This window comes from Protomyctophum bolini, assembly GCF_963924005.1.
Source record: "Protomyctophum bolini genome assembly, chromosome: 7".
NCBI classification, from domain to species: domain Eukaryota; kingdom Metazoa; phylum Chordata; class Actinopteri; order Myctophiformes; family Myctophidae; genus Protomyctophum; species Protomyctophum bolini.
The window spans coordinates 19,520,337-19,542,515 of NC_137868.1; the positions used below are offsets into that span (position 1 = coordinate 19,520,337).

At 46.2% G+C, this 22,179-nt stretch overlaps 1 protein-coding gene across 1 annotated transcript in view; it reads right to left on the minus strand.

The window, feature by feature from the left end:
* grik2 (glutamate receptor, ionotropic, kainate 2) overlaps positions 1-22,179 on the minus strand; it is a 171,162-nt gene that overhangs the window by 115,783 nt on the left and 33,200 nt on the right. Inside the window, exons 2-3 of the mRNA XM_080769215.1 lie at positions 3,697-3,864; positions 2,386-2,643 (exon numbers count right to left, since the gene is read on the minus strand). Of these exons, the coding sequence (XP_080625341.1) occupies positions 2,386-2,643; positions 3,697-3,864 (426 nt within the window). The remainder of the gene's footprint in view (positions 1-2,385; positions 2,644-3,696; positions 3,865-22,179) is intronic.

Below are 22,179 nucleotides of genomic sequence, written 5' to 3' on the forward strand. Positions count from 1 at the left end.
GCAGAATGAGAGTGTCTCTTTCCATATTCTCTCTTGTGTCCCATTCCCAAAAAGCACGGGTTAGAATTGGGTATGTTAATACAAATGTTCTGCTACACTGGCTTTTCCAATACTGTATGTCGGACAATATGCTTTTCTACACACAAGCAAGGGAAGGAGCATGTGCTCACTTTTCTTTTTCTGTGTGTAACTGAATGGCTGCCGGAGGGGCCATTACCAGCCTCCCTGCCTCCTTTCAGACCTGTGTGTTCACGACCGCGGCTATCTCTCCTCTGCTCTCTTTGTCAGGTCAGCCGTGTAAACGGGAACAATGGGGAGGTGAGGCCGTTCGCCGGCCGAGCCTAGATCTCATTTCCCATCTCCCAGACAGAAAATCAAGTCACTATTAACCCCATCGCGAACCGGCTATGTCCACTTTACACCCTAATTAATAGGGGTGGTATAGGATCAGCAGCAATCAATTCCTAAAGCTGTCTACAGCACCTGCACGGCTAAAACACACACACACACACACACACACACACACACACACACACACACACACACACACACACACACACACACACAGACACACACAGACAGACAGAGTATTGATTCATTGAAAAGTCAACATGATCTTTTTTAAGCTATATGCCATCTCACAGTTCCTGTTAACTTAACAAATGACAAAGGGTGTAATAGTGACAGCAGTAACATGTGCTTTGCTTTGCACATGACATCAAAATCTGTCTTTTGTAAACTTCTAAATCAATTCATTCAGCACAAGACCGCATTACTTGTTGTCACAATATTGATTCTTGACATTAATAATATACATGTAATTGTATTAGTATTCATTATTAGTATTCATTATTACACATTCAAATGAATGGAGCATCACGGCAGTCAGGTCATCTCATTCACTAACAAGCGAACATCCAATATTATGCCCTCCTCATCCGTAATGGTTCATTCAAGGAGGAATTGTTTAATCAAAACACCATTAACTCTTCATACTACACGCTCAACATATATCTTCTGCAGCTTGTCAGTGATCAAACTCCCTCCACCTCCCCAGCCTCCTCCTTCCTTGTGGCATTTAGTTCCTCACTATTTCGTCGTATTTCGTCGTATTTCCGTGGATTGTATCATGTTATATCTGTGTATCTTAAGTTACGACCTTGAAGGTTTAAATGGTATGTCACTGTAATCATTCTGTATCTTAGGCGCTTCTTCAGGATGGTTATATAGTGATCTCAGGTTCTGTGTCATCTGCAGTATAACAGAAGCTGCAGTGTCACACAGCCAAATTTAATGTAGCATCATTGCAATACGTGGTTTATCTTGACCTAAGTATGTGAAATCCCACAACTTTTTATGGCCGGCAACGTGAAAAATGTATACAAAGATCATCAGCGGTCATACATACATATTCTGAAGAAAATCTGGAGACTTGACATTCAGTAGTTGAGTATTATCAAAATTAAAACATTCTAATGTGTGTGTAAAAAAGATCTATAATTTGAAACGGACAAGACCAAGTCTTTGTCACAGACACATTTGTCATATTGATGACCCCTGCAGTTGCACGATCATTGTACCATATCGAACAATTGGGATATTTTCAAATAATTTCCCAAGAATCATGTTCAGTGAATCGTGAAGGTGGTGATTCCCACCCTAACTTGTGTGTCTTGTCGTCCTGACACCTCAAAAGCACTGTGGATATTACAGACAGCGCTGCGATCACGCCTGTGACAGTCTGCTGTCTGGACGCTCTTATTATTTGCCACCCTACAATACCCTGACGTTTGTTTGTTTTGGCTTGTTTGCTGCATAATTGCTTACATTGTCTGCAACACGGTGACAGCTGGCACTGTGTACAGTAGAGCTACTGAAACCAGAGTCTCACTTGGAATAAATACTGAGTGCAGTGAACATACAGAATAAGCAGTGCGAACCGGGCCAGACTGGCCCGAGAGTGTGTGTTGGAGAGTGCTCGCTCGGGGAGCCCTGGCAGCAGACATGGCAGGCTGGCATCGTCCCTGACCCCTGGCATATGGCACATGTACCCGGCCCGCTGAGCCGTTTGCTGCCCGCTGATCTGACACACTGCCTTTCTTAGGACACGGGGGCACGCCAGGGCTATGATGATAATACACAGGTTAGTCCCACGTCTGTTTAACCTCCGCAACAAGTACAGCAGCAGGGTGGCCGTATAGGTGATAATGCTGAACGCCGCGGCAGGTCAATAAAGGTGTTTATTGTAGAGCCATACGTCTAGTGCTATAGCTGAAAAACCACACACGCGCAGGGGAATGCAAGGCGGCAATGTTCGGACTGAGGCCATAAAGTGGAAATATAGTGTTTACAAGCGGGTGTATAAAGCATGGCTGCCGGCCTTACCTGTGCTGTCATCGTAAACCACCGTGACCGTTTTCCACTTGAAGAAGTGCACCAGGTCGAGTATGGCTCGGCTGAGGGAGGAGAAGTCCGGGTAGAGGCTGACGTAGTAGATGTCCCTGTTGTCCGACACCTGGTGCTTCCACTTGGTCTGGATGTGGGGCACGCCCAGCGCATTGCAGATGGACTGCACCGCGTTGGCAGAGGAGCTGTGCGACGGCCCAAATATGGCCGCCACCCCCAGGGAGAGTTGGTCACAGGCTGCATGGAGGGAGGGGGCAGGATTAGATGTTGAGAGGAATCAGAATCAGATCGATGCCGTGATCCCGGCGGCACCGGCACCTCTATAGCAGAAGGTGGCTGGGCCAGGCTAGAGGATCACAGAAGGAGCTTCGACTAAACATGTCTCCAGAAATGTTCATATAGTTCCTATGTCACACGGGCAACATCGTTTGCTGTGAATGGTTTGTTTGCCGCCTTGGGTTATTTGGCATGATAGGGTAGATCTGCCATTTTCGCAGAATGTTCTCCCCCAGAATGGCGCCACTAGGGTCCATGTGGTTAAGGTGTCCGGAGACGCCGCCTTAAAACATGACTCTGCACTTTATCCCAAGTGTATGTTACATCACGTAACAGATCTTTAGCTCAAGTACAGATCAGATCGGATGGTGCAGGCTCATGTTGCTGTGCTTGTATTACAGTACCAAACACACCACCTGACATTATGTAAGTTACCTAAATCACAGGGAAAGGAGATAATGGACTGTAATTGATAAGAGACTTGAAATGTCAGCCCCATGTGGGCACAAAACTGATAGATGATAGCAGTTTATAGGTTGTCTCCGGGGGCCAAAACGGGTCTTTGAATTACCGCCGCTGAGTCATTACCTGAAACCAATCAATTGTCTCTGTTTACATTTGAAGTGCTCAGCCATTTCTTCCTGGGCCTGATTATAATTGTCCCAATCTAAGCTCCAGCAGCTCACAACCCACTGACAGGGAATGCATTTACAATGCAAAGTAGCTGCATGTGGATTTACTCAGACACACAGACACACAGACATTCACACATTCTTGTACTATACTGTATGCCAACACCTAGATAGACAGAAGCATGCAGTCCTTTTGGTTTTTAATTTTTGTGTGGTATAGTATCATGTACATATTTAGAGATTTTGATCTTTTTCAGATAAGTGCCAAGAATTTAAAAAAAGTTTGATCTTACTTCTGACTTATAATGCAATCTCTTGTTAGCTTAATGTACCTCACCGTAGCATAGCGTATCACAGATGCTAGAATTGGAACTCATCCTACCTTTTCTGGAGGCTTCAAAGCTGTCGTAGATGTTTATCCTTTGGATGTCGTAGGTGAGCGTGGTGTTTGGCAGTAGGGTTCTGTTCCTGTTGATTGTGTTTAAAGCAAATTTAAAGGCTAGTTCCTCCGCACCAGAGGGACCACTTTCAACGGACTCGAATATCCCTCCTGTGAACAGAAGAGAGACACCACTGATTAATATTTAACAAAGCTTAAGTAAATCTGAATAATCACTCACAGAAATTGGCCCATCCTGCAGAAGCTCACAACATGTCGCAGCGCTACACTCTGTGAGCTTGTAAATTGGCTATTTCCAGTGCATAACACTGCATATAACAAAGGACATAGACTGGGGGAGCCAATTAAGGGTTGAACCGACGACCTTTCCGATTCCCCGGGCGGCCTCTCTCTACTCATTTATTTTTCCCTTTATATCTTGATAAGTGACTGAATTGCATGCTTCACATATACAGTACCAGCTGTATTGATGACTCAGAAGCCTGATCCAGGAAGGATAGGACAAATTATAGTCGGTTATGTGCTGCACTGCGAAGCACTCTCTCCAGAAAGTAAAGCCTGGAAAGTGTTCTTAAACGTGCAGGCTCCACATATACTGCCCTCCAGTGAATACATCTGTCAGCCAGCAGATGAATGGACAGGAGAGGAAGCCCAGAGAGCACCGGCCGGGGTGGTAGTGGTGTTGGTGGTGGTGAGGGTTCTTAGATCAATGCACTCTGATTGGCCGCCGAATCAATCAATCAAGCCCTCGGGGAGCACCGGAGCACAACTACTAGAGATTGAAGTGTTTTGTTTGGGTTAGCCCTGTGGCCTGGCCCTGTTGGCTCAGTGTCAATCAGCGGGAGCCCAGATTCACTGCTTTATTTACTCTTGCAACGCTGCTCTCTACTGTAGGGCCCACTCAGAGTCTAGACTCGATCCATATACCCAGCGCAGCATGAATGCTGCAGGTAGCGGCCGCCACAAGTGATCCGTATAGGCCACACTGAGCCCGATCAATGCTGGCCCACAGCGACTTCAAAGGTGGACGTTTTGGAGATAAACATCCCCCTTTTGTGAGGAATTCATTCAACTGCATGCCTATGTCTGCTCCCTCCTGTGTGTACAACTGTACAACCATCTGACCTAGAAAAGGAACTAAACACAATGAGTGTGTGTGTGTGTGTGCTTGTGTATAGACTATGTATGCACACTAATCAGATTGTTAGAATAACCGTTACCTATGGCAATAGTCCTGTGATGTCGTGGCCCGATTTAATATGACTTATGGTCTCATTTTCTATTGGAGGCGGGACCAGTGAGAGGATAGCTACACGATTGTTGTGACAGGTTTGGGATGCAGAAACAGAAATCACTAGACACGCACGCACCCGGGCCAGAAATGGCTGAGCTGAACATACAGGTACCAGACATAATTATACAGGTACCTACAGTAACCTACACCCCATACAGGACATCCAAAGAAGCAGAGAGAGAGAATATCCTCCTCTGGCCTGGACGAGACTCCACAATCTCCCCCTACACCACCAGGCAGCCCTCACTCAGTGGTTCACAATCTCCCCCTACACCACCAGGCAGCCCTCACTCAGTGGTTCACAATCTCCCCCTACACCACCAGGCAGCCCTCACTCAGTGGTTCAATCTCCCCCTACACCACCAGGCAGCCCTCACTCAGTGGTTCAATCTCCCCCTACACCACCAGGCAGCCCTCACTCAGTGGTTCACAATCTCCCCCTACACCACCAGGCAGCCCTCACTCAGTGGTTCAATCTCCCCCTACACCACCAGGCAGCCCTCACTCAGTGGTTCAATCTCCCCCTACACCACCAGGCAGCCCTCACTCAGTGGTTCACAATCTCCCCCTACACCACCAGGCAGCCCTCACTCAGTGGTTCACAATCTCCCCCTACACCACCAGGCAGCCCTCACTCAGTGGTTCAATCTCCCCCTACACCACCAGGCAGCCCTCACTCAGTGGTTCACAATCTCCCCCTACACCACCAGGCAGCCCTCACTCAGTGGTTCCTCAATACATGCAAAAGCATTATTATTGTGCAGCTACAGCACTAATCCGGTTTTACCTGTTTTACTCAAGTTTGTAAAGGACCTCCCGATTGCCATGCAAATACTTCCTGGTGACGTTGTTACTTCTTACGAATTTAATAGCACATTTAATAGCCAGATAGAAATCTGACAAAGCACTAAGCTATTATACTCAAATACATAGAAAGAGAGTAAAAGAGAAAGTTTGGAAATCATTTACATGACCATTTCAATCACCAGAGTTCTGCGTTATTAGTCTGGGTACGGTCGGCATATCAGTGTGCGTACAGTAGACACAGTGATGAGCGCACACACCACCATCTGAAACCATGGCAGTAGACAGTAAAAGTTTCCTCCTCATTATTATTCATCTCATGAGAGAGCCCTATTTTGCATGCCATAATGAGTTTGAAGGAATTAATAAGCATCAGTTAAGCGGGGTGTACTATAATTGGAAGGCTGAGCATTTGGAAAGGATCTGCTCGCACTCAAGAAGCACTGTTTTCATTTCACTGAGGCTCTCGCGGCAGTTCCACTGAAAATAATCTGGCTGCTGATGTGAGAGTGCCTATACTACCCAAATCTACATGCTGACAATGCATCGCAGCTCCACAAGTTGTGAGCTTGGATATTGGCTAATTGTGATGTGCGACAGCATGCTTTCAACAAAGTATAAATCAAACCGCAGTCTGAATGTGTGATACTATGAAAAAAGGGCGTCTGTCCTCATAGGAAGCATTAATATTCCAATAAGCAAGTTCAAACGTTAGAATTTTTAAGATTGAAAGTACATATAGGATCCGTACAAGGAATGTGCTCACTTCTGTGAGCCGCAGCTGGTGGGAGAGGTGGACACGAATAAGGTTTTTCACTGAACCAGAATGAGCCAAATCTAAAATTCATTAAAGCCAGAAAAGTTGAGGATGGTCTCAGGATTAAGAATGACTGCATAGTGGAGCGTGGTTCACGTACAGATTATACATTATAAGGTGGACTGGATATGAGATTCACTTTGATGATTCATTAATGAAAAGCATCTCAGTCGTCTACTGTATGGCTTTGAAATGGAATGCAGTGGAACCAATGCAGAGAGAGCAGCGCAGATCAGCGGTGCTAGACAGGCCTATAGTCATCCTCCATGTTTATCAAAGCAAAGCAGGATCAAAACAAACATTATATCCATGCATACTAAAACATACACGCCAGAGGTTAAAGAAAAGTAATACAGTACGTTTTAACAGCGGGCGAACAGCTGCAACTCTGGGCGATAAAAATCTCCTAGTGGGCATTTCTGCTGTCATTATACCTATGTCCTCGTATAGGTGGTATGGTTCCGCATGGAGGGTAAACAAAGCAACACATGAATTTGATTGGCTATTACAATATTTTCATGTTTTTGAAAGACGTTCCTCCGCCCACTTCGCCTGCCATCAGCAGTAGCTGCCGGGTCCCATAGGCAGAGAAGAGATAACGCACTTCCACAAAATACGCCAGGCTGTCGCCTGCTGTTAAAAGGCAGTCAGTATGTGGTCGTATACATGTTTGTGTACAACATGCCTTTTTTGTCTGTGCATGTGCCTTGTGTGTGTGTGTGTGCGTGCGTGCGTGCGTGCGTGCGTGCATGCGCTATATTGAGCCAAAAGCGATCCAGGGCTTCTCATCCAGGTCCCGGTGCAGTGATCAGTCAAGAGATAATTCCATCTACACTTCATCAATCTAATCAGATGGCATTAAACACACAAACCACTGACCACGGAACTCACCACCACTCTTTCTTCTGCTCTCCTCCTATCAGAGGCATGCCGGCCTAACCCTGTGATAGCCAGGCTCATGTAAGCACATGCACGCACAGTAAAACTCCTCTATAGTCATTTAACAGGCTCTGTGCATAAATGAAACATTGCGTGAATTCACGCAAGGCACGGGAAGGGAGTCATATATGCCTTGGCTAGAATCAGTTGTCAGTCTACTGATTGTTTCAATCAGCTAATGCTTTTCTACACACCAATCACACCTTATTCCTTCGATCAGAGTGACTGACTGACTGACTGACTGACTGACAGACGGACGGCCTGAATCCTGTTGTATCAAGTCTCTGGAGGGCAATGTAGGACTCCAGACTCCATGGAGAACTTGTGATCCATTATGGCCCCGCCCCTCCACATGGTGATGTATGTCATGTATGCAGTAAGCCGTGTCTCAATCCTTCCCGCGCACGCACGCACGCACGCACGCACGCACGCACGCACGCACGCACGCACGCACGCACGCACGCACGCACGCACGCACGCACGCACGCACGCACGCACGCACGCACGCACGCACGCACGCACGCACACACACACACACACACACACACACACACACACACACACACACACACACACACACACACACACACACACACACACACACACACACACAGTCACACACCAAACTCCCCCAATCAATAGAGCAACGCACACACCCCAACCCCCTTTGGGGGCTAGTGAATTATTAATTGTGACACCGATAGACGTGTTGCAATCAATGCCGTTGTGACAAACCCGAACAACAGTCAAATCTTTGCCAGAAGCGTATTGACACCACATCAAAGCTGTGCTTCCCTTTTCAGGAAAACGTAATATTGTACAAGACAAGAACCTGTCTATAGCGTATACGGTATAAGTAAAGGATTAGTCACAGTTGAGTCCTAATAAATCAATTGTAATTAGTTTTACTCTGAGAGTGTGCAAATGAATACATGAAGGGGGTTGTATGTGGAACTTTTTTTGTTGAAAAAAACATAACAGAGGTCTCCCCATCTCTCTAGCTTTTGAGTTGTTTAGTAAACAAAAAATATATTTTCAGGTGTATTACAAATGTTATGTGGACTGAATTGGGGGATAAAATGGGGAATGTTTTAGTATCAATTCCACAATGCAGAAATACTTGAACTGGTATTCAACATTTACTTGATTGTGTTCAAATAATTTCACTTGTCCTATAGTAGTTCTCTCTCCTGATTGGATGAAATTGGTATCTCTATATTTTATGTTTTTAAAAGCGGTGGAGAGATGGGGAGACCCCTGGTATTGTACAATACTCTATAGCAATGATTGCCATGGGACTACAGAGCTACAGTATAGTATTTAACACTTATTTTAGCAAAAATGTACAGCACCGTTGAGGGCGTAAACAGCTATTTAATTTCCTTAGCATACAGTATAGGTCATCGTTCAGATTACAACAAGTGCACGATGAAAGCTGATCGATACCATAACTGAATGCCTCCTAACCAATGTTCTCCTGTCGTGCTGTAATTCAAACTATTTACCACAATGAGGAGTGCACTTTTGCCAAGTCATTAAGCAAAGTCACCCGTCTCGCGCAAGGAGGGAGGACGCTCATGCTTGGGCCGGCCGATGCTACTATGGAATGCAAATAAAATGTATAATCAACGGGCTCTGTCAAAGAGATCTCCAGCAGCCAAACCGTTATTATGACAAAGGCACAGGCGTATATAGGGGTAAATGCAGATAGTGCTTATCACGAATTTTAATCACAACCTAAAGGTTTTGGTAAGAATGCATAATAAGCAAAGCATTGAGACTGACAGCAGATTAGCGTTTCAGAACACACTTCTCCAGTTCATTCAAGCATAATTTGCAAAGGCGCCGAAAAACAAAAGAATATTGCCTGGAAGCAATGCTGTATTGGAATTATAAGTGTAACCTGTGAATGAACATACATAATTTATTTTTCTCCTCATCTTAGGTTAACTGTGAAGAACACTTCCCTAATTAGAAGCGAAAGAGAAAGAAAAACCCTCCAATTACTGCAATAGAACTGTGATTTTTCCAACGTGCTGGTGTGAAATCGATTGATACACTCGCCACGTTCCAGGAAGGCGTGCACTTTCCGCTGTGGCGAGGCAGTGAGGCCGCCCTTTGATGGATGTGTTCAGTAATCCAGTCAATTGGTAGCATTAACGCTGTTTGGTTTGTTAAAACAGCTCTGTTTGTCTCCTGCCGGCCCGCTCCTGCTGGGGGGTGTGGGCCATGTTGAGCCCAGGGACTAATAGGCTCCCAGACTCAGCACGCTGCCCGAGTTCAAAGACACGTTTGGGGGAGAAGTTGAGATACTGCAGGGTTGGATCTGTGGCGAGAGAGAGAGGGGGAATGAAGGGAAATCCATGACTCTTGCTTTTGATATTCCCCTTCTGGTCATGCAATTTTTATGGCCAGTGCGGATATATTTATTTTATCTCTGCTTCTGTACAAACTAGCTGGATTGAATACATCTCAATGTAACCTAACCATGTAACCGTAATCATTTTTAATTTTAACAAATTTGGAAAGATTTGACAAACTTTAGAAACATTTGTAAAAAAAAATATATATATCAAAAATATCCAGCTACGTATATGCTTAAAGGGACACTTCACCCCTTTTGCATCCAGATCTTATTCCTGGGGGTTTTATGTGGGTAATATGTGTTTTTAGATATTCAAAGTGTCCATGATGCCATAGATATTAACATTGGCTGCTGTAGTTGGTTGGAGTCATGTGTGTTGACGGGAGGGCGGAAGCATTTACACTGGTACGCCGGAAGACTGGACGGCACACTACGTCACGCTGCCACTCAAGTGACTACTGGCCAATCACAGCGCATCTTTTCCGGGACTTATCAGACCCTAACATGCGCTCTGTGATGCACACTCATACTTCCGCGGGGCTTCGCAAGGAATCTCTGGATTTTTTTTGCCCGTCTACCTTTATATGTCTATGAGTAAGACAGCCCTCGCCCTATCCACAAGGAGGAGCTGTGCACCGAAGCATTATGGGAATTGTAGTCAAGGAAGGAAGTGAGCCCAGTGTCCATGACATCATGGAATCTTTGAAATACTAAAATATCTAAAACATATTACCCACATAAAAACGCAAGGAAAGTATTTCTTGTCTCCCTAAAAGGTAAATTGACGGTCGCCGCTTTCATATATGGAGTATATGGTTGTCTACGAACATGAACGTAGATGACAGATGCCGTACCCTAGCCTAGGGGTACGATCATAATCGTAGAAAGCAGAGAAAAAGTTAAGAGCATGTTGCCCCCCACTGTTTATACAAAACTAACCCTGTAGATACTGATATAGTGTGGTTATTGCATCACATGTGCAGCGCTGGGCCTGTATGACTCATATCAAACCTTGCAGATGATAGCAAACCCGGCTCGGCAGAAAGCAGCCCCCGGTGAAAGGACAGTGGCACCTAGACACGCCGTCAGGACCCCCACAGCAAGGCCATATAACCTCCCGCTGAGTTCAAAGGGTACAGAAAACAAATGCCCGAGGAGTACACTGTAAAAATCCAGAGTGTTCCATTAACTCCACGAGTGTATAAACGGGACCCAAAAAATGGACCCGCAAGGCTCACTGAGGATTTTACACGGTGTGCACCTGCACGTGTTTGCAGCGTGATTGGTTTCCCCCGACAGAAGAGTGTTATATGCAGAGACGACTTCCTGCACACCCTCGGAAACCTTTGGAGTGAGTTCATGAGCAATGTGTCAGCTTAATCCCCCCTCCATGAAGTGAATAAAGGCCCTATCTAATCCTCCCCTCACTGGGCTATGACTGAATCCAGGGCCCGTCGAGCTTAGTCTGGGCTCTCCCACTGTCCCTGACAGGCCCCAGCCGCACGCCTGGCGTCATTCATCTCAATTTTCTCTGCGAGAGAGAAAGGAGGCGAGGAAAGCAAAAAAAGAAAGAAGGAAAAAGCAGACGGAAATTAATAGGAAATCCAGCCTCAGCAGCACGTCGTTTTTCTCCTGAGCGAAAATTATTTATGGGGGAAAATAAGGTAGCTTCCCTGCCGTCTCGCCTGACCACCCCCGCTGACACCCCCCGCCGCGTCCCACCCACCCGACCAGCCCCCCCGCCCTCAATCTCTGCCCGTTGTTGACAGTTTTGATGGCGATCAGTGTCAGGATATCAGTGCAGCAGAACAGGGAAGCGTAGCATGGCGCGGTCTGAGGGCGCGTTCCATCTTTATCACAGCTGAGGCCGCGGTGCGGCAGACAGCCATGGAGGGAGAGAGAGGAGGGGGAGGAGGGGCCGGAGGGAAGGAGAGAGAGCGACGGAAGTAAAGGGAGAAATGAAGGGAGGGAAGAAGAAGGGAAGGGGAGCGGAGAGAGGATGTGAGCGGCAGGGGAGAGAGGAGCTGTAGGCAACACAGCTGAGAGTATAAGTCATGAATATTGGGGAACGAGAGCGAATGTGGACCAAAGGGGGGGATAGAAAGGGGAATGTTTCAAAATTCTGGTGTTCAAAATTTACTTGAGTAGAAGTACAAAAGTGTTGGCATTAAAATATACTTATTAAAGTATGCAGTATATTATGTCCCATTTCACATCTTTTGAAAATAGCAGATCTATATAAGCAGATGACGTGTCGCAGAGTGACTCATTGTGAGCTTGCAAAAATGGTAAATGCATGGGGAACAGGTAAACAAGTAAAAAGAAGCAATGATTATGAATGAGATAAGAGATGGGTGACTCTATATGAATGCTTACACTGCTTACTCTGATTCACGCTTGTCAGTCGCTCTTGTCAACAGCGTCTGCTAAATGGCTACATCTTAAATTGCATGAACGATGGAGGGGGAGTGTGAGTGAGAGAGTGAGCCTGCAACATGAGAGACGACCTCCTGTCACCTCTTTAAGTTTCCAACCGGGATTTGTTTGGATACAAACATATACTTACTCACACATATCTGACAGTTTGATAGATGGGAAACATGTTAATTGGAGGTTTCTTAGCTCATCATAAATCAAAGTATGATCAAACTGGTTGCTCTGTGTATAATTCTAAAGTAGATCTTATGGCGCACGTTGGTTCGTGCACCAATTAAGTTAATTTAAAGGAGAGTGCGTTCTCTCCACCGCATAAGGAGTTGAAATATTTTCTATAGGCTAATTTGAAGAAGAAGTCTGAGGCAGACAGCAGGTTGAAGATGTTTCAGAGTTCCATTTTTATTGTCAGAGCATACCGCCATGGCCCTCCAATGGCCTTACGGCTTACGCCGTCGGAGAAAGTGAACACAAATGCACATTCAGTTTGACTTCTTAAAAGGCTAGATACATGCATGCATGTCGAGATGTGGGCTCGGCCAGTGACCGCCTGACAAACCATCTGTCCTCTTATCAGTAGGCTAAATCAATGACTATAGTGGCTATTTAAGTGGTTGGAATGCCAGCTGAAGACCCCTGGGTGCCTAAACTAGACCCCTGGGTGCCTAAACTAGGCATTGGTCAAGCAGCTAAAGCTAAAGCTCATTTAGGGAGACACAGACTTACACTTAAATATAGGATCATCATGATGTGAAATAGCAGCAAACGGTGGTTCATTTATGAAACAATATGAAAATATACTTCAGATCAAACTGTCAATTATATTCCCAGAATACACCTGATGTCTTAATTAATGATGTATAAATCAGCTGGAGAATACAATATGTCCACTCCATTTTGCATTTTTGACGAACGCATTAAGAGTTAAGAGCCCTAAATGACCATTACATGCAGGGCAGGTCTGTGACTCTGAGTTATGGGAGTCCTTGAAAATAAAACGTACCATGTATGTGCCATAGTGTCAAAGTCAATTAGTGTCATACATATTCTGAAGTAATTAGGTCAATAATTGGGTTTTATGATAAAAAATAAATAATTATAATAATGGAAAACTAAATCTAAAATGTGTCAATCATGGACAAGGCAAAGACTTGCCACGGACACATTTGTCTGTGTATATACGCACACATTGATCACCCTTGATTTGTTTACATTTGGATCACTGATTGGGCTGTCAATAATCATCATTTATACAGCCTACTACAAAAGTACGTCTGGGGAACAGAGGATGTTGCGGCTAAATGAGCTAAATGCTCCAGCCATCTGCGTGGAGACATCACAGAGAGCCTTGTGCTGCGGAGCCTGGGAGAGCGGCGGGTACATACCGCACTTCCTTTCCCACAGCTCCATTATTATTATGCCATGCTCTGTTTGTTCAGAACGCTTTGTAACTTCTTCTTCTTTTTTTATACAAGATCAACAGCACCAGGGCTCTGTACTTTAGGGAGCTGTCTGCGGCGGTTGAGGGAGGTTTAGCAGAGAAAGATTGAAGACACTCCTCCAACCCGGGAGCCACTTGAGAATTGCAAAGGGGATCTTGTATATATTCTATCACATCTAATGCCTTATTCAGGGGTGGGGCTGCAGGGGGAGATGGGTGGGCGAGAGATGGGGGTGTTCTGTCTCACTCGCTCTATTTCTTCATATTTTTTTGTGCAGTCCTCTTCCTGTACTTTATTTCCTCCTCATCCCTTTTTTTTCACTTCCTCAGACATCCTTTGAACACAGATTACCGCCAGAGATATACTGTTGGTGTTCAAATCTCTCTCTCTCTGTCTCTCTCTCTCTCTCTCTCTCTCTCTCTCCGGCATGACTGGAAATCTGGGGAGTGTTCAGCTGGACACTTTTACAAATGTCAGTGCTTTCCAGGCATTGTCAAGCAGTCCAAGAAGAGACAAAATGTCAGCCTCCCCTTCCCCCGCATGATGCCGCATCACAGCTATTGCGCGCTATATACACGCAGATCTGGAAATGTCATCGATTCCCCCGACAAGCCACGCGGAGACGCGCCAAATTCTTGTAAGTCAAGAAGGACCCAAACCACTTTACAGATCTCTGGCATAGCAGTGGTTATAAGGATCCTTACAGCTGCTCACAGCGCTCAACACAAGGGGGGGTGGGGGGGGGGGCTCTAGGTGGGTCACAGGGATGCCATCTTGATAAATGAGTCCTTATGTATAGTGGGGAGTTGGACTGCATTCAAGGTAACTCTTTATAGGCCTACATGTAGAATTGGAGCCAGAGAGTAGTGTGTGCTGGCAAAAGCAGTCAATATGAGCTCATGCGTCATGTTGCATGTCTCACGTTGGAGTAAACAATACTTATTAGACACACACACACACACACACACACACACACACACACACACACACACACACACACACACACACACACACACACACACACACACACACAACACACACACAGCTGAGTGCGAGCCAAGAATTTAAAAGGACGGCCCGAAAGGATAGCTTAGACTGCCTCACACAATTCATTTTCAACCCACACTCCACATCCACAGTTAGCTAATTCCCCATGTGCTGAGGTGTGCAGTCAGCGACAGCCCCCCCACCCCCTCCCCCTCTCAGCCCATCTCCCATCAGTCTCAGAGAAGATACAGTTTGCTAATAGTGCGGGGAGTAAATCTTATTATTTTCTCTCCCCTCCATCGCTCCCTCTGTGGATCTATTTGCTTAACAATGATAACAATCCCTGCAGCTTAACTCGCCCGCATTGGGCCAATACTTGGTACGGCGCGCAGGCTCCCTCTCTTTTTAATGAGTAGCTTTCTTTTTGAACTCGGCTGAGACATATTGATTTTCTATGCACAGGCAAGTGTGCAATATTATCTGTGGCATGGGGGGTGAAATATAGTTATATACAGTTTGGAGGTGAAGTATGTTTCTCTTAACACAGTTTTCTCTCACGGTGGCCCCCAACCCCTGCTTTGTGCCATAATCCTGGTCCGTTTAGGAGATCAACCGAGCTCCAAAAAGATATGAGGGAGTCTCGATAGATGCATTGATTGAGACCTGGAGGACTTGGCAAAGCAACGATCACGCACGCACGCACGCACGCACGCACGCCAATAAACACAAAATACTCTTTCTTTACTTCCCCCTCTTCTCCCTGCCTCCCTCCATTGCTCACGCCATCCATAAGTCAGATTAATTAAGGCATGCAGACCCTGATTCCCTCACTGCACAGCTGTCTATAAAGGCACCAGGCCGTATTGGGATCGATAGCGGATCTTTAAAGTCCTGAATAGAGGTTCTCGGGGTCAGATGACTAGCTGCGTCGTACATTATAACCAGCTCTATTACAGTATCACAGTGGTTCTAAGATGTTTTCAAACTGAAATGTATTTGACCACACGGCATGGACCTATACCTAATGGACTCTTGTCATTGACTATGTTAAACATCTGCATTACTACATTTACACTCAGCCTGTTGTCTCGTATTGCGGACAAAAGTTTTGGTTCTGAGAGGCTAAATGTCATCAAATGGTGGTCTGTGGCTCAAATGCAGAATAAATAGTGCATGGGCCTTGATGTGAAAAGGGTGGTAAAACACTGAACTATAGGGGAATCATTTTGACCGTGCACAGCAACGGAGGTTCCGGTCGTTGCATGGTTCCGGCCCGCCTGATGATGTAAAGCTCCGCCCGGATCAGAAACCCGAAAATGGCATTGATCCCATCAGGCAATAACTAGCCCCCCCTCCACACCCCCACCCAACCATTCTCTCTACCTACCAGCAGCAATCACGGTGCACTCAGCTGTTAGATTGACTCACACGGTGAGCACAGCACCTGAGACGGCGTCGGCAGCAGCATAAACAACCAGGCCCTGCTGTAACAACAGGATGTTCCGTACCGCCACGACACAAAAGAGACCATCTCTTTTTACAGATAATTTGAAAAGAGAGAGATGGGGTTATAAAACTTTACGAGCATAGAAGGAGCTGTGAGTAACACACAGAGGGAAAGTGAGCATCGGCTATATACGCCGCCCACACATGCACACACTCACTGTTGGAGAGGGCTCTCTCTCTCTCTCTCTCTCTCCCTCTCTCTCTCCCAAACGGTTGGACACGGAGGAGAGAAGATGGCAGAGAACCCGCTGCCAGCAGGCCTCCTGCATGCAGGGTGTTCTTCTACACTCTACGCGCTTAGGCACGCCAAACTGAGAGGAAGTCCCCTCCCTTTATCACGAGGGAATTATTCCGTGCACATTTGTCATCTTGTTCTAGATTCATTTTCCGGTGAATTGCGGCCGGGACCTTATTCATTAATTGGATTTTTTTTAGTAAAGCTGGGGGGACGGGGGGGGGGGGGACGGGGGACGGGGGACGGGTGTATCTTTTTTTCTATCTTTTTCGTTCTTCTCATTTTCTATTTTCAAGTGTGCCTCCAAGTGACGAATCCGTGGGTTTTCTTTCATTTTCTGGCTGTTTTCTGTTCATGAAATTATAGCGTTTGAACGGGTTGAGAGGAGAGCAGCGCCAGACGACCGCGCTTTGCAGATAATGGGAAAACAAAAAGGGAGCAAATCACGCTGACAGAAATTCTATTTTGCGAGTTGGACTGTCAAGTGTGCAGTGAATTATAATGTCAGGGAAAAGATAAGTCAGGTGGCGGGGGAGAGAGAGAGAGAGAGAGAGAGAGAGAGAGAGAGAGAGAGCCCAGCAATGATAACACACGGAAATGGGAAGCAAATCTACACACAGAGCAGCATCATTCGTCTTGAGCTGCTTTCAGGGACGCACAGCAAGTAAACTGTGTGTGTGTGTGTGTGTGTGTGTGTGTGTGTGTGTGTGTGTGTGTGTGTGTGTGTGCATTCATCATTCTCTCACGTTCCACTGTGTTTTCCATCAGATACCCGTTTGCAGTCATAATGAAAGCAAAGCCTGTTTCCAGGCAGCGTTTCCGTGTAGCGGAGAAACTATGTGTGCTTTTCAACATGCCTCGTGCCCATTGGCTGGAGGCTGGGAGGAACCCGAGTGGAATAGTATGAAAGTGACGACACTAGCGTTGACTCCCATTATATCTAGAAGATTGTTCCAATGTTTGGAACTATCCCATAGGCACCCTCTTTGCGGCGAGATCAAAGCATGTACCCACTCTCTTACTATTCAACTCAGGGAGGAACTATGTATGCTTTTTAAAATGACTCGTGCCCATTGGCTGGGGGCCGGAGGAACTATGTGTGCTTTTCAACATGCCTCGTGCACATTGGCTGGAGGCCAGAGGAACTATGTGTGCTTTTTAAACATGCCTCGTGCCCAATGGCTGGAGGAACTGTGTGCTTTTTAAACATGCCTCATGCCTATTCGCTGGAGGCTGCCCATTGGCTGGACATACTATACTGTATGTGTGCCTTTTAAACATGCCTCGTGCCCATTCGCTGGAGGCGAGAGAGAGAGGCGTCGTCCATGCTGCTGCTTTGTGACTAATGACCCTCCGACTCAGCCACAAGGTCACAGTCAGGTGGGCTCCATGGCAACAACAGCAGAACCTTTTGTGGAAGGGTGGGGGCGTGGGATGGGGGGGGGGGAGCAGGTCTGGCCGTCTCCTGGATTCCAGAAGGTTCTCGGGTGAATCTCTGAGACGGAACAAAGGGTGATGGATGCAGCGCAACGAGCAGGCTGTCTTCGTAATGAACTTGTTCCGTGTGCGATTCACCCACTTCAGATGACGGACAGGCAGGCTTCAAGTCATGGCCATCGGTGCACGCACGCACGCACGCACACACACACACACAGCCAGACAGACAGACAGTAAAGTTTGGAGTGTACAAATGGTCCTGAAATTAAGGATCCATTTTACATTACCGGACCAGACTGGTGGAAAACTGACTCACATAAAAAAAACTAAATCTCCACCTGAAAATGTCCATGCCATACACAATAACACAAATGGACATATATGGAGACTATTCTAGGAGTTACATTATACTAATGTTGTTGGTGTCACTGTTGATGTGGTCACGTTCTGACATCGCTCATGGCCGTTACCTGAAGACTATATAGCACTATAGTAGTGCTCTATAGCACTATAGTGCTCTAGTTTATAGCACCATTAGCACCTTGATCTATAACATCAATGGGCACACGTCACGCAGAACTCCATATACAGTATGGCCATACACGGGACGAACAGACGGGTACAACGGGTATAATGACGGGTACAAGGAGTATCACATGGTGCATGCATTCCCGACTTGCATCATTTTCAACTTCCCGACTTCCCGAGGGCCACAGTAAACTGGTCGAAAAATGTACAATCTGTTTCAGAATCAACAAGTTTGCAACGATCGATTGCAGCGATTTACATTAATTGTACGGTGAATTACAGTATATAGGGCTAAAGTGGTTACGGTTACGGCTTTTTCTCAGATTCCGTTAGAAGTTTGTATGCCTGCCCTGCCGGCATTGTGGAAGAAAATCCAGCACAAAGGGTGAGGTAAGTGAGGTATATACATATATATATATATATATATATATATATATATATATATATATATATACTTGTAGGTGTAGTTAATCAAATCACTGAGCCAACATTCAGAAGAATTCAGAAGAATCCCCATGATGAAAGAGATCTATAGTTAAACTCAGAAAAGCAAGTAAGCTAAGCTTTTCTAATAATATGACCTTTTTGTTCTACAATGGAGATTACTGAAATTCAGCCCCAGGCGCCGTGCCCGCCGTGGGATTATCTCAGCCACATAAATAAAGAGGGGCAATCTAAAAGTATGGGTATTTTGGGGCTCCTTGGTTATTTTTTTCATCCAGAGACTTGCTGAGCATGCTCAGCTCTCTCTCAGCCCTGGCCTCATTCGCAAGCAGCATGGAGGCACTTCTGTACATCCAGTCTGTATGTACTTCTGTACATCCAGTCTGTATGTACTTCTGTACATCCAGTCTGTATGTACTTCTGTACATCCAGTCTGTATGTACTGTATGTACTGTATGTACATCCAGTCTGTATGTACTTCTGCTGGACCACGAGCAGTGGTGGGCCGTGAGGAAGTATCTTTACTCGGGTACATTTCTGCATGGGCTGTCCGTGCTTTACTTGAGCATTTTGTATTTTGGAGCGGCGCTATAAACCGCTGCTCACTCCACTGCATTTCAAAGGCAGACATTGTACTTTTGACGCGGCTTGTGATTGGCTGAGACAGGACGTCACGTGGGCAGGGAGCGCTTCGCTGTGTTCTCTTGGACCGCACACGAGGCGGTGTAGACACTGAAACTATATAGGACGGACGAGGATTTCAGATTCTGTCCCTATCGGAACATAATCGGATGGCGCTGAGTCTGCTCAACCGAACTTTGCAACGTTGTTCACGGCGACTCGCTCGTTTTAGCTCACTCGGCGGTGCCTCTCGTGGCTCAAGTCCCGAAAACAAGCTCTCCTTATAACGTCTCCTATGGAAACAATAATAGCACCAGTACCATGGCTGTGGCACTGTGGCAGTGTGCAAGCATAGACAGTCCACTGTATTGGCAATGCACACTGGCAATCTAACACCCATCTGTATTAGACTATTATTGTAGCTGCAGCTGTGTTGCTTATTACTACACAGTATAAGATCAGCCATTAAAAAACTACAACATCAGCCTACTGTTATTTTAACTCCAAGAGTGTATAATGGAACTAAAACTCTCCATTTGTCCAGTAGAAATGAACTGCTGGACATGCAGTGTTATCTAATACTTTTCCCCGTCCAAAATGTCTCATCCAGTCTGAAGTATCAAACGAGTTAAGTGAGTGATCTGTTGTGGCATTAAATGCATTACACATGAAAAAAGCAAAATAGGAAAGAAATAATCATTTGTATGCCCTAATAGCTCTGACAACTAACTTCTATATGCATACGAGCCTCCCGGGTATCTGTGGAGTCAAACTATACGACACACGGTAAAATGTTAATTCAACACTCAGGATTTAGCATTGTACCAAATGTTCTGTTTGTCTGGGTATATACAGCAGCTTTAACACCAAAGGTCCCAAAACTCGCATGTAAGTGGTTTTCTTTGGTGTAGAGAATGGAGCACTTCTGCACTCTCCATAAAACTCTGGGGAACTCAATCATTGTAGTATTATACCAACCCACGCCTCTCTCATCTCCTTTATTTTACTACAATACAATACATTGTAACATTGTTGCTGTATTATTAACGCTGTGCGAAACATAATAGCTATGTGGTCCCAAAATGAGATGCCTGTCATCTATATATCTCCCTGCCATTAGTCAAAAGGCTCTATGGTAAAATTAGGGGCTGTTTTCATCTCAGCGTGACGGAGGTATTTTAGCACCTCTTGCGCTAATATATAATACGCAGTGAACTCGGAGAGTGTATGGAACGGAACCAAATGGACCATTGCGGGTCCATGATTCAAATGGTTTAAATTAACAAAGAGAATATGACGGGGTATTATTATTATTAATAAGGCCTGCTGCTAAGCCAAGCACAGGGGTCGACGGTGGGCTGTGTCTGTGTGTGTGTGTGTGTGTGTGTGTGTGTGTGTGTGTGTCTGTGCGTGCGTGCGTGCGTGTTTATGTGCGTGTGCGTGTGTCAGTGAATGGCTCCTGTGTGACTGGGAGGTAATAGAATCATCTACAGGTGATGTGTTTCAGACCTACGGCCATGCCATTATTCACCGTTACCACAGTGATTGCTGCCCCTCTCTCATCCACAGCTGTCTTGCGCCTCTTTTTTTCCCTCTCCCCTCCTTCCTCTCCTTTTTTCCCCTTTCTCTCGGGAGGTTTGGAGGCGTAGGTGCGGGGGGGGGGGGTGAACGACAAGACACGTCCGCAGGTATGAGCCATGGGATCCATTAAGGGGCCGGCTAATGCGTCAGAGGACATTTCAGACTGAATCACGGCAGGCATGGAACAGGCTCTCCCTGTGGGTCTGGCTCAGGCATCTGTTATGACAAGCAAACCAAATCTCTGTCGTCCCCCGGATGAATTAAGACTCACCTCCAGTCACACCCCCCCCCCCCCCCCCCCCCTCTCTCTCTCTCTCCACCACCCGGCACCAGCACGCCTGCACAAACCCGCACGCACGCACGCACGCACGCACGCACGCACGCACGCACGCACGCACGCATGCACGCATGCATGCATGCACCCCAATCGTTTACATGACATCTCTCTCTCTCTCTCTCAGACTTAATCAAGGGCTTTCTGCTAATGAATAAATATTAATAAAAAAGAGTTTAGGGAGCTGCCTGCAACATAATAAATGTTTGGAAATTTGGATACGCATATTTGTGTGTGCACGTGCACGTGTGGGCGAGCATGTGTGAGCGTGTGTGTGTGTGTGCATGTGCATGTGCATGTGCATGTGCATGTGCATGTGCATGTGCATGTGCATGTGCATGTGCATGTGCATGTGCATGTGCTGTATATGTGAGTGGCATGCCTGGCGGAAAACGAAGGGGGGAGAGAGAGGAGGGGGGGGGGGGGATGGTGCCGGAGGCAAAAGTGATGAGCTAATGGTTTCATTTGTTGAAATAGTGATACGGAGCCTTGAAGGGCTAAATCCCCTTGGATGGGCAGATGAGTTACCTCTCTCCTCTCATCATCCCACTGCCTGCCGTATCATTGTGTCCTCAAAGCCCGGGGAACATTGGACCCTCCGCTTTTAACTAACAGCACACCCTCACTCACGGTCACACCGAGCTGTCCTACACTGCCTTTCACAGCCTGCTGAGACAGCCAATACCGTGGCGTCAACT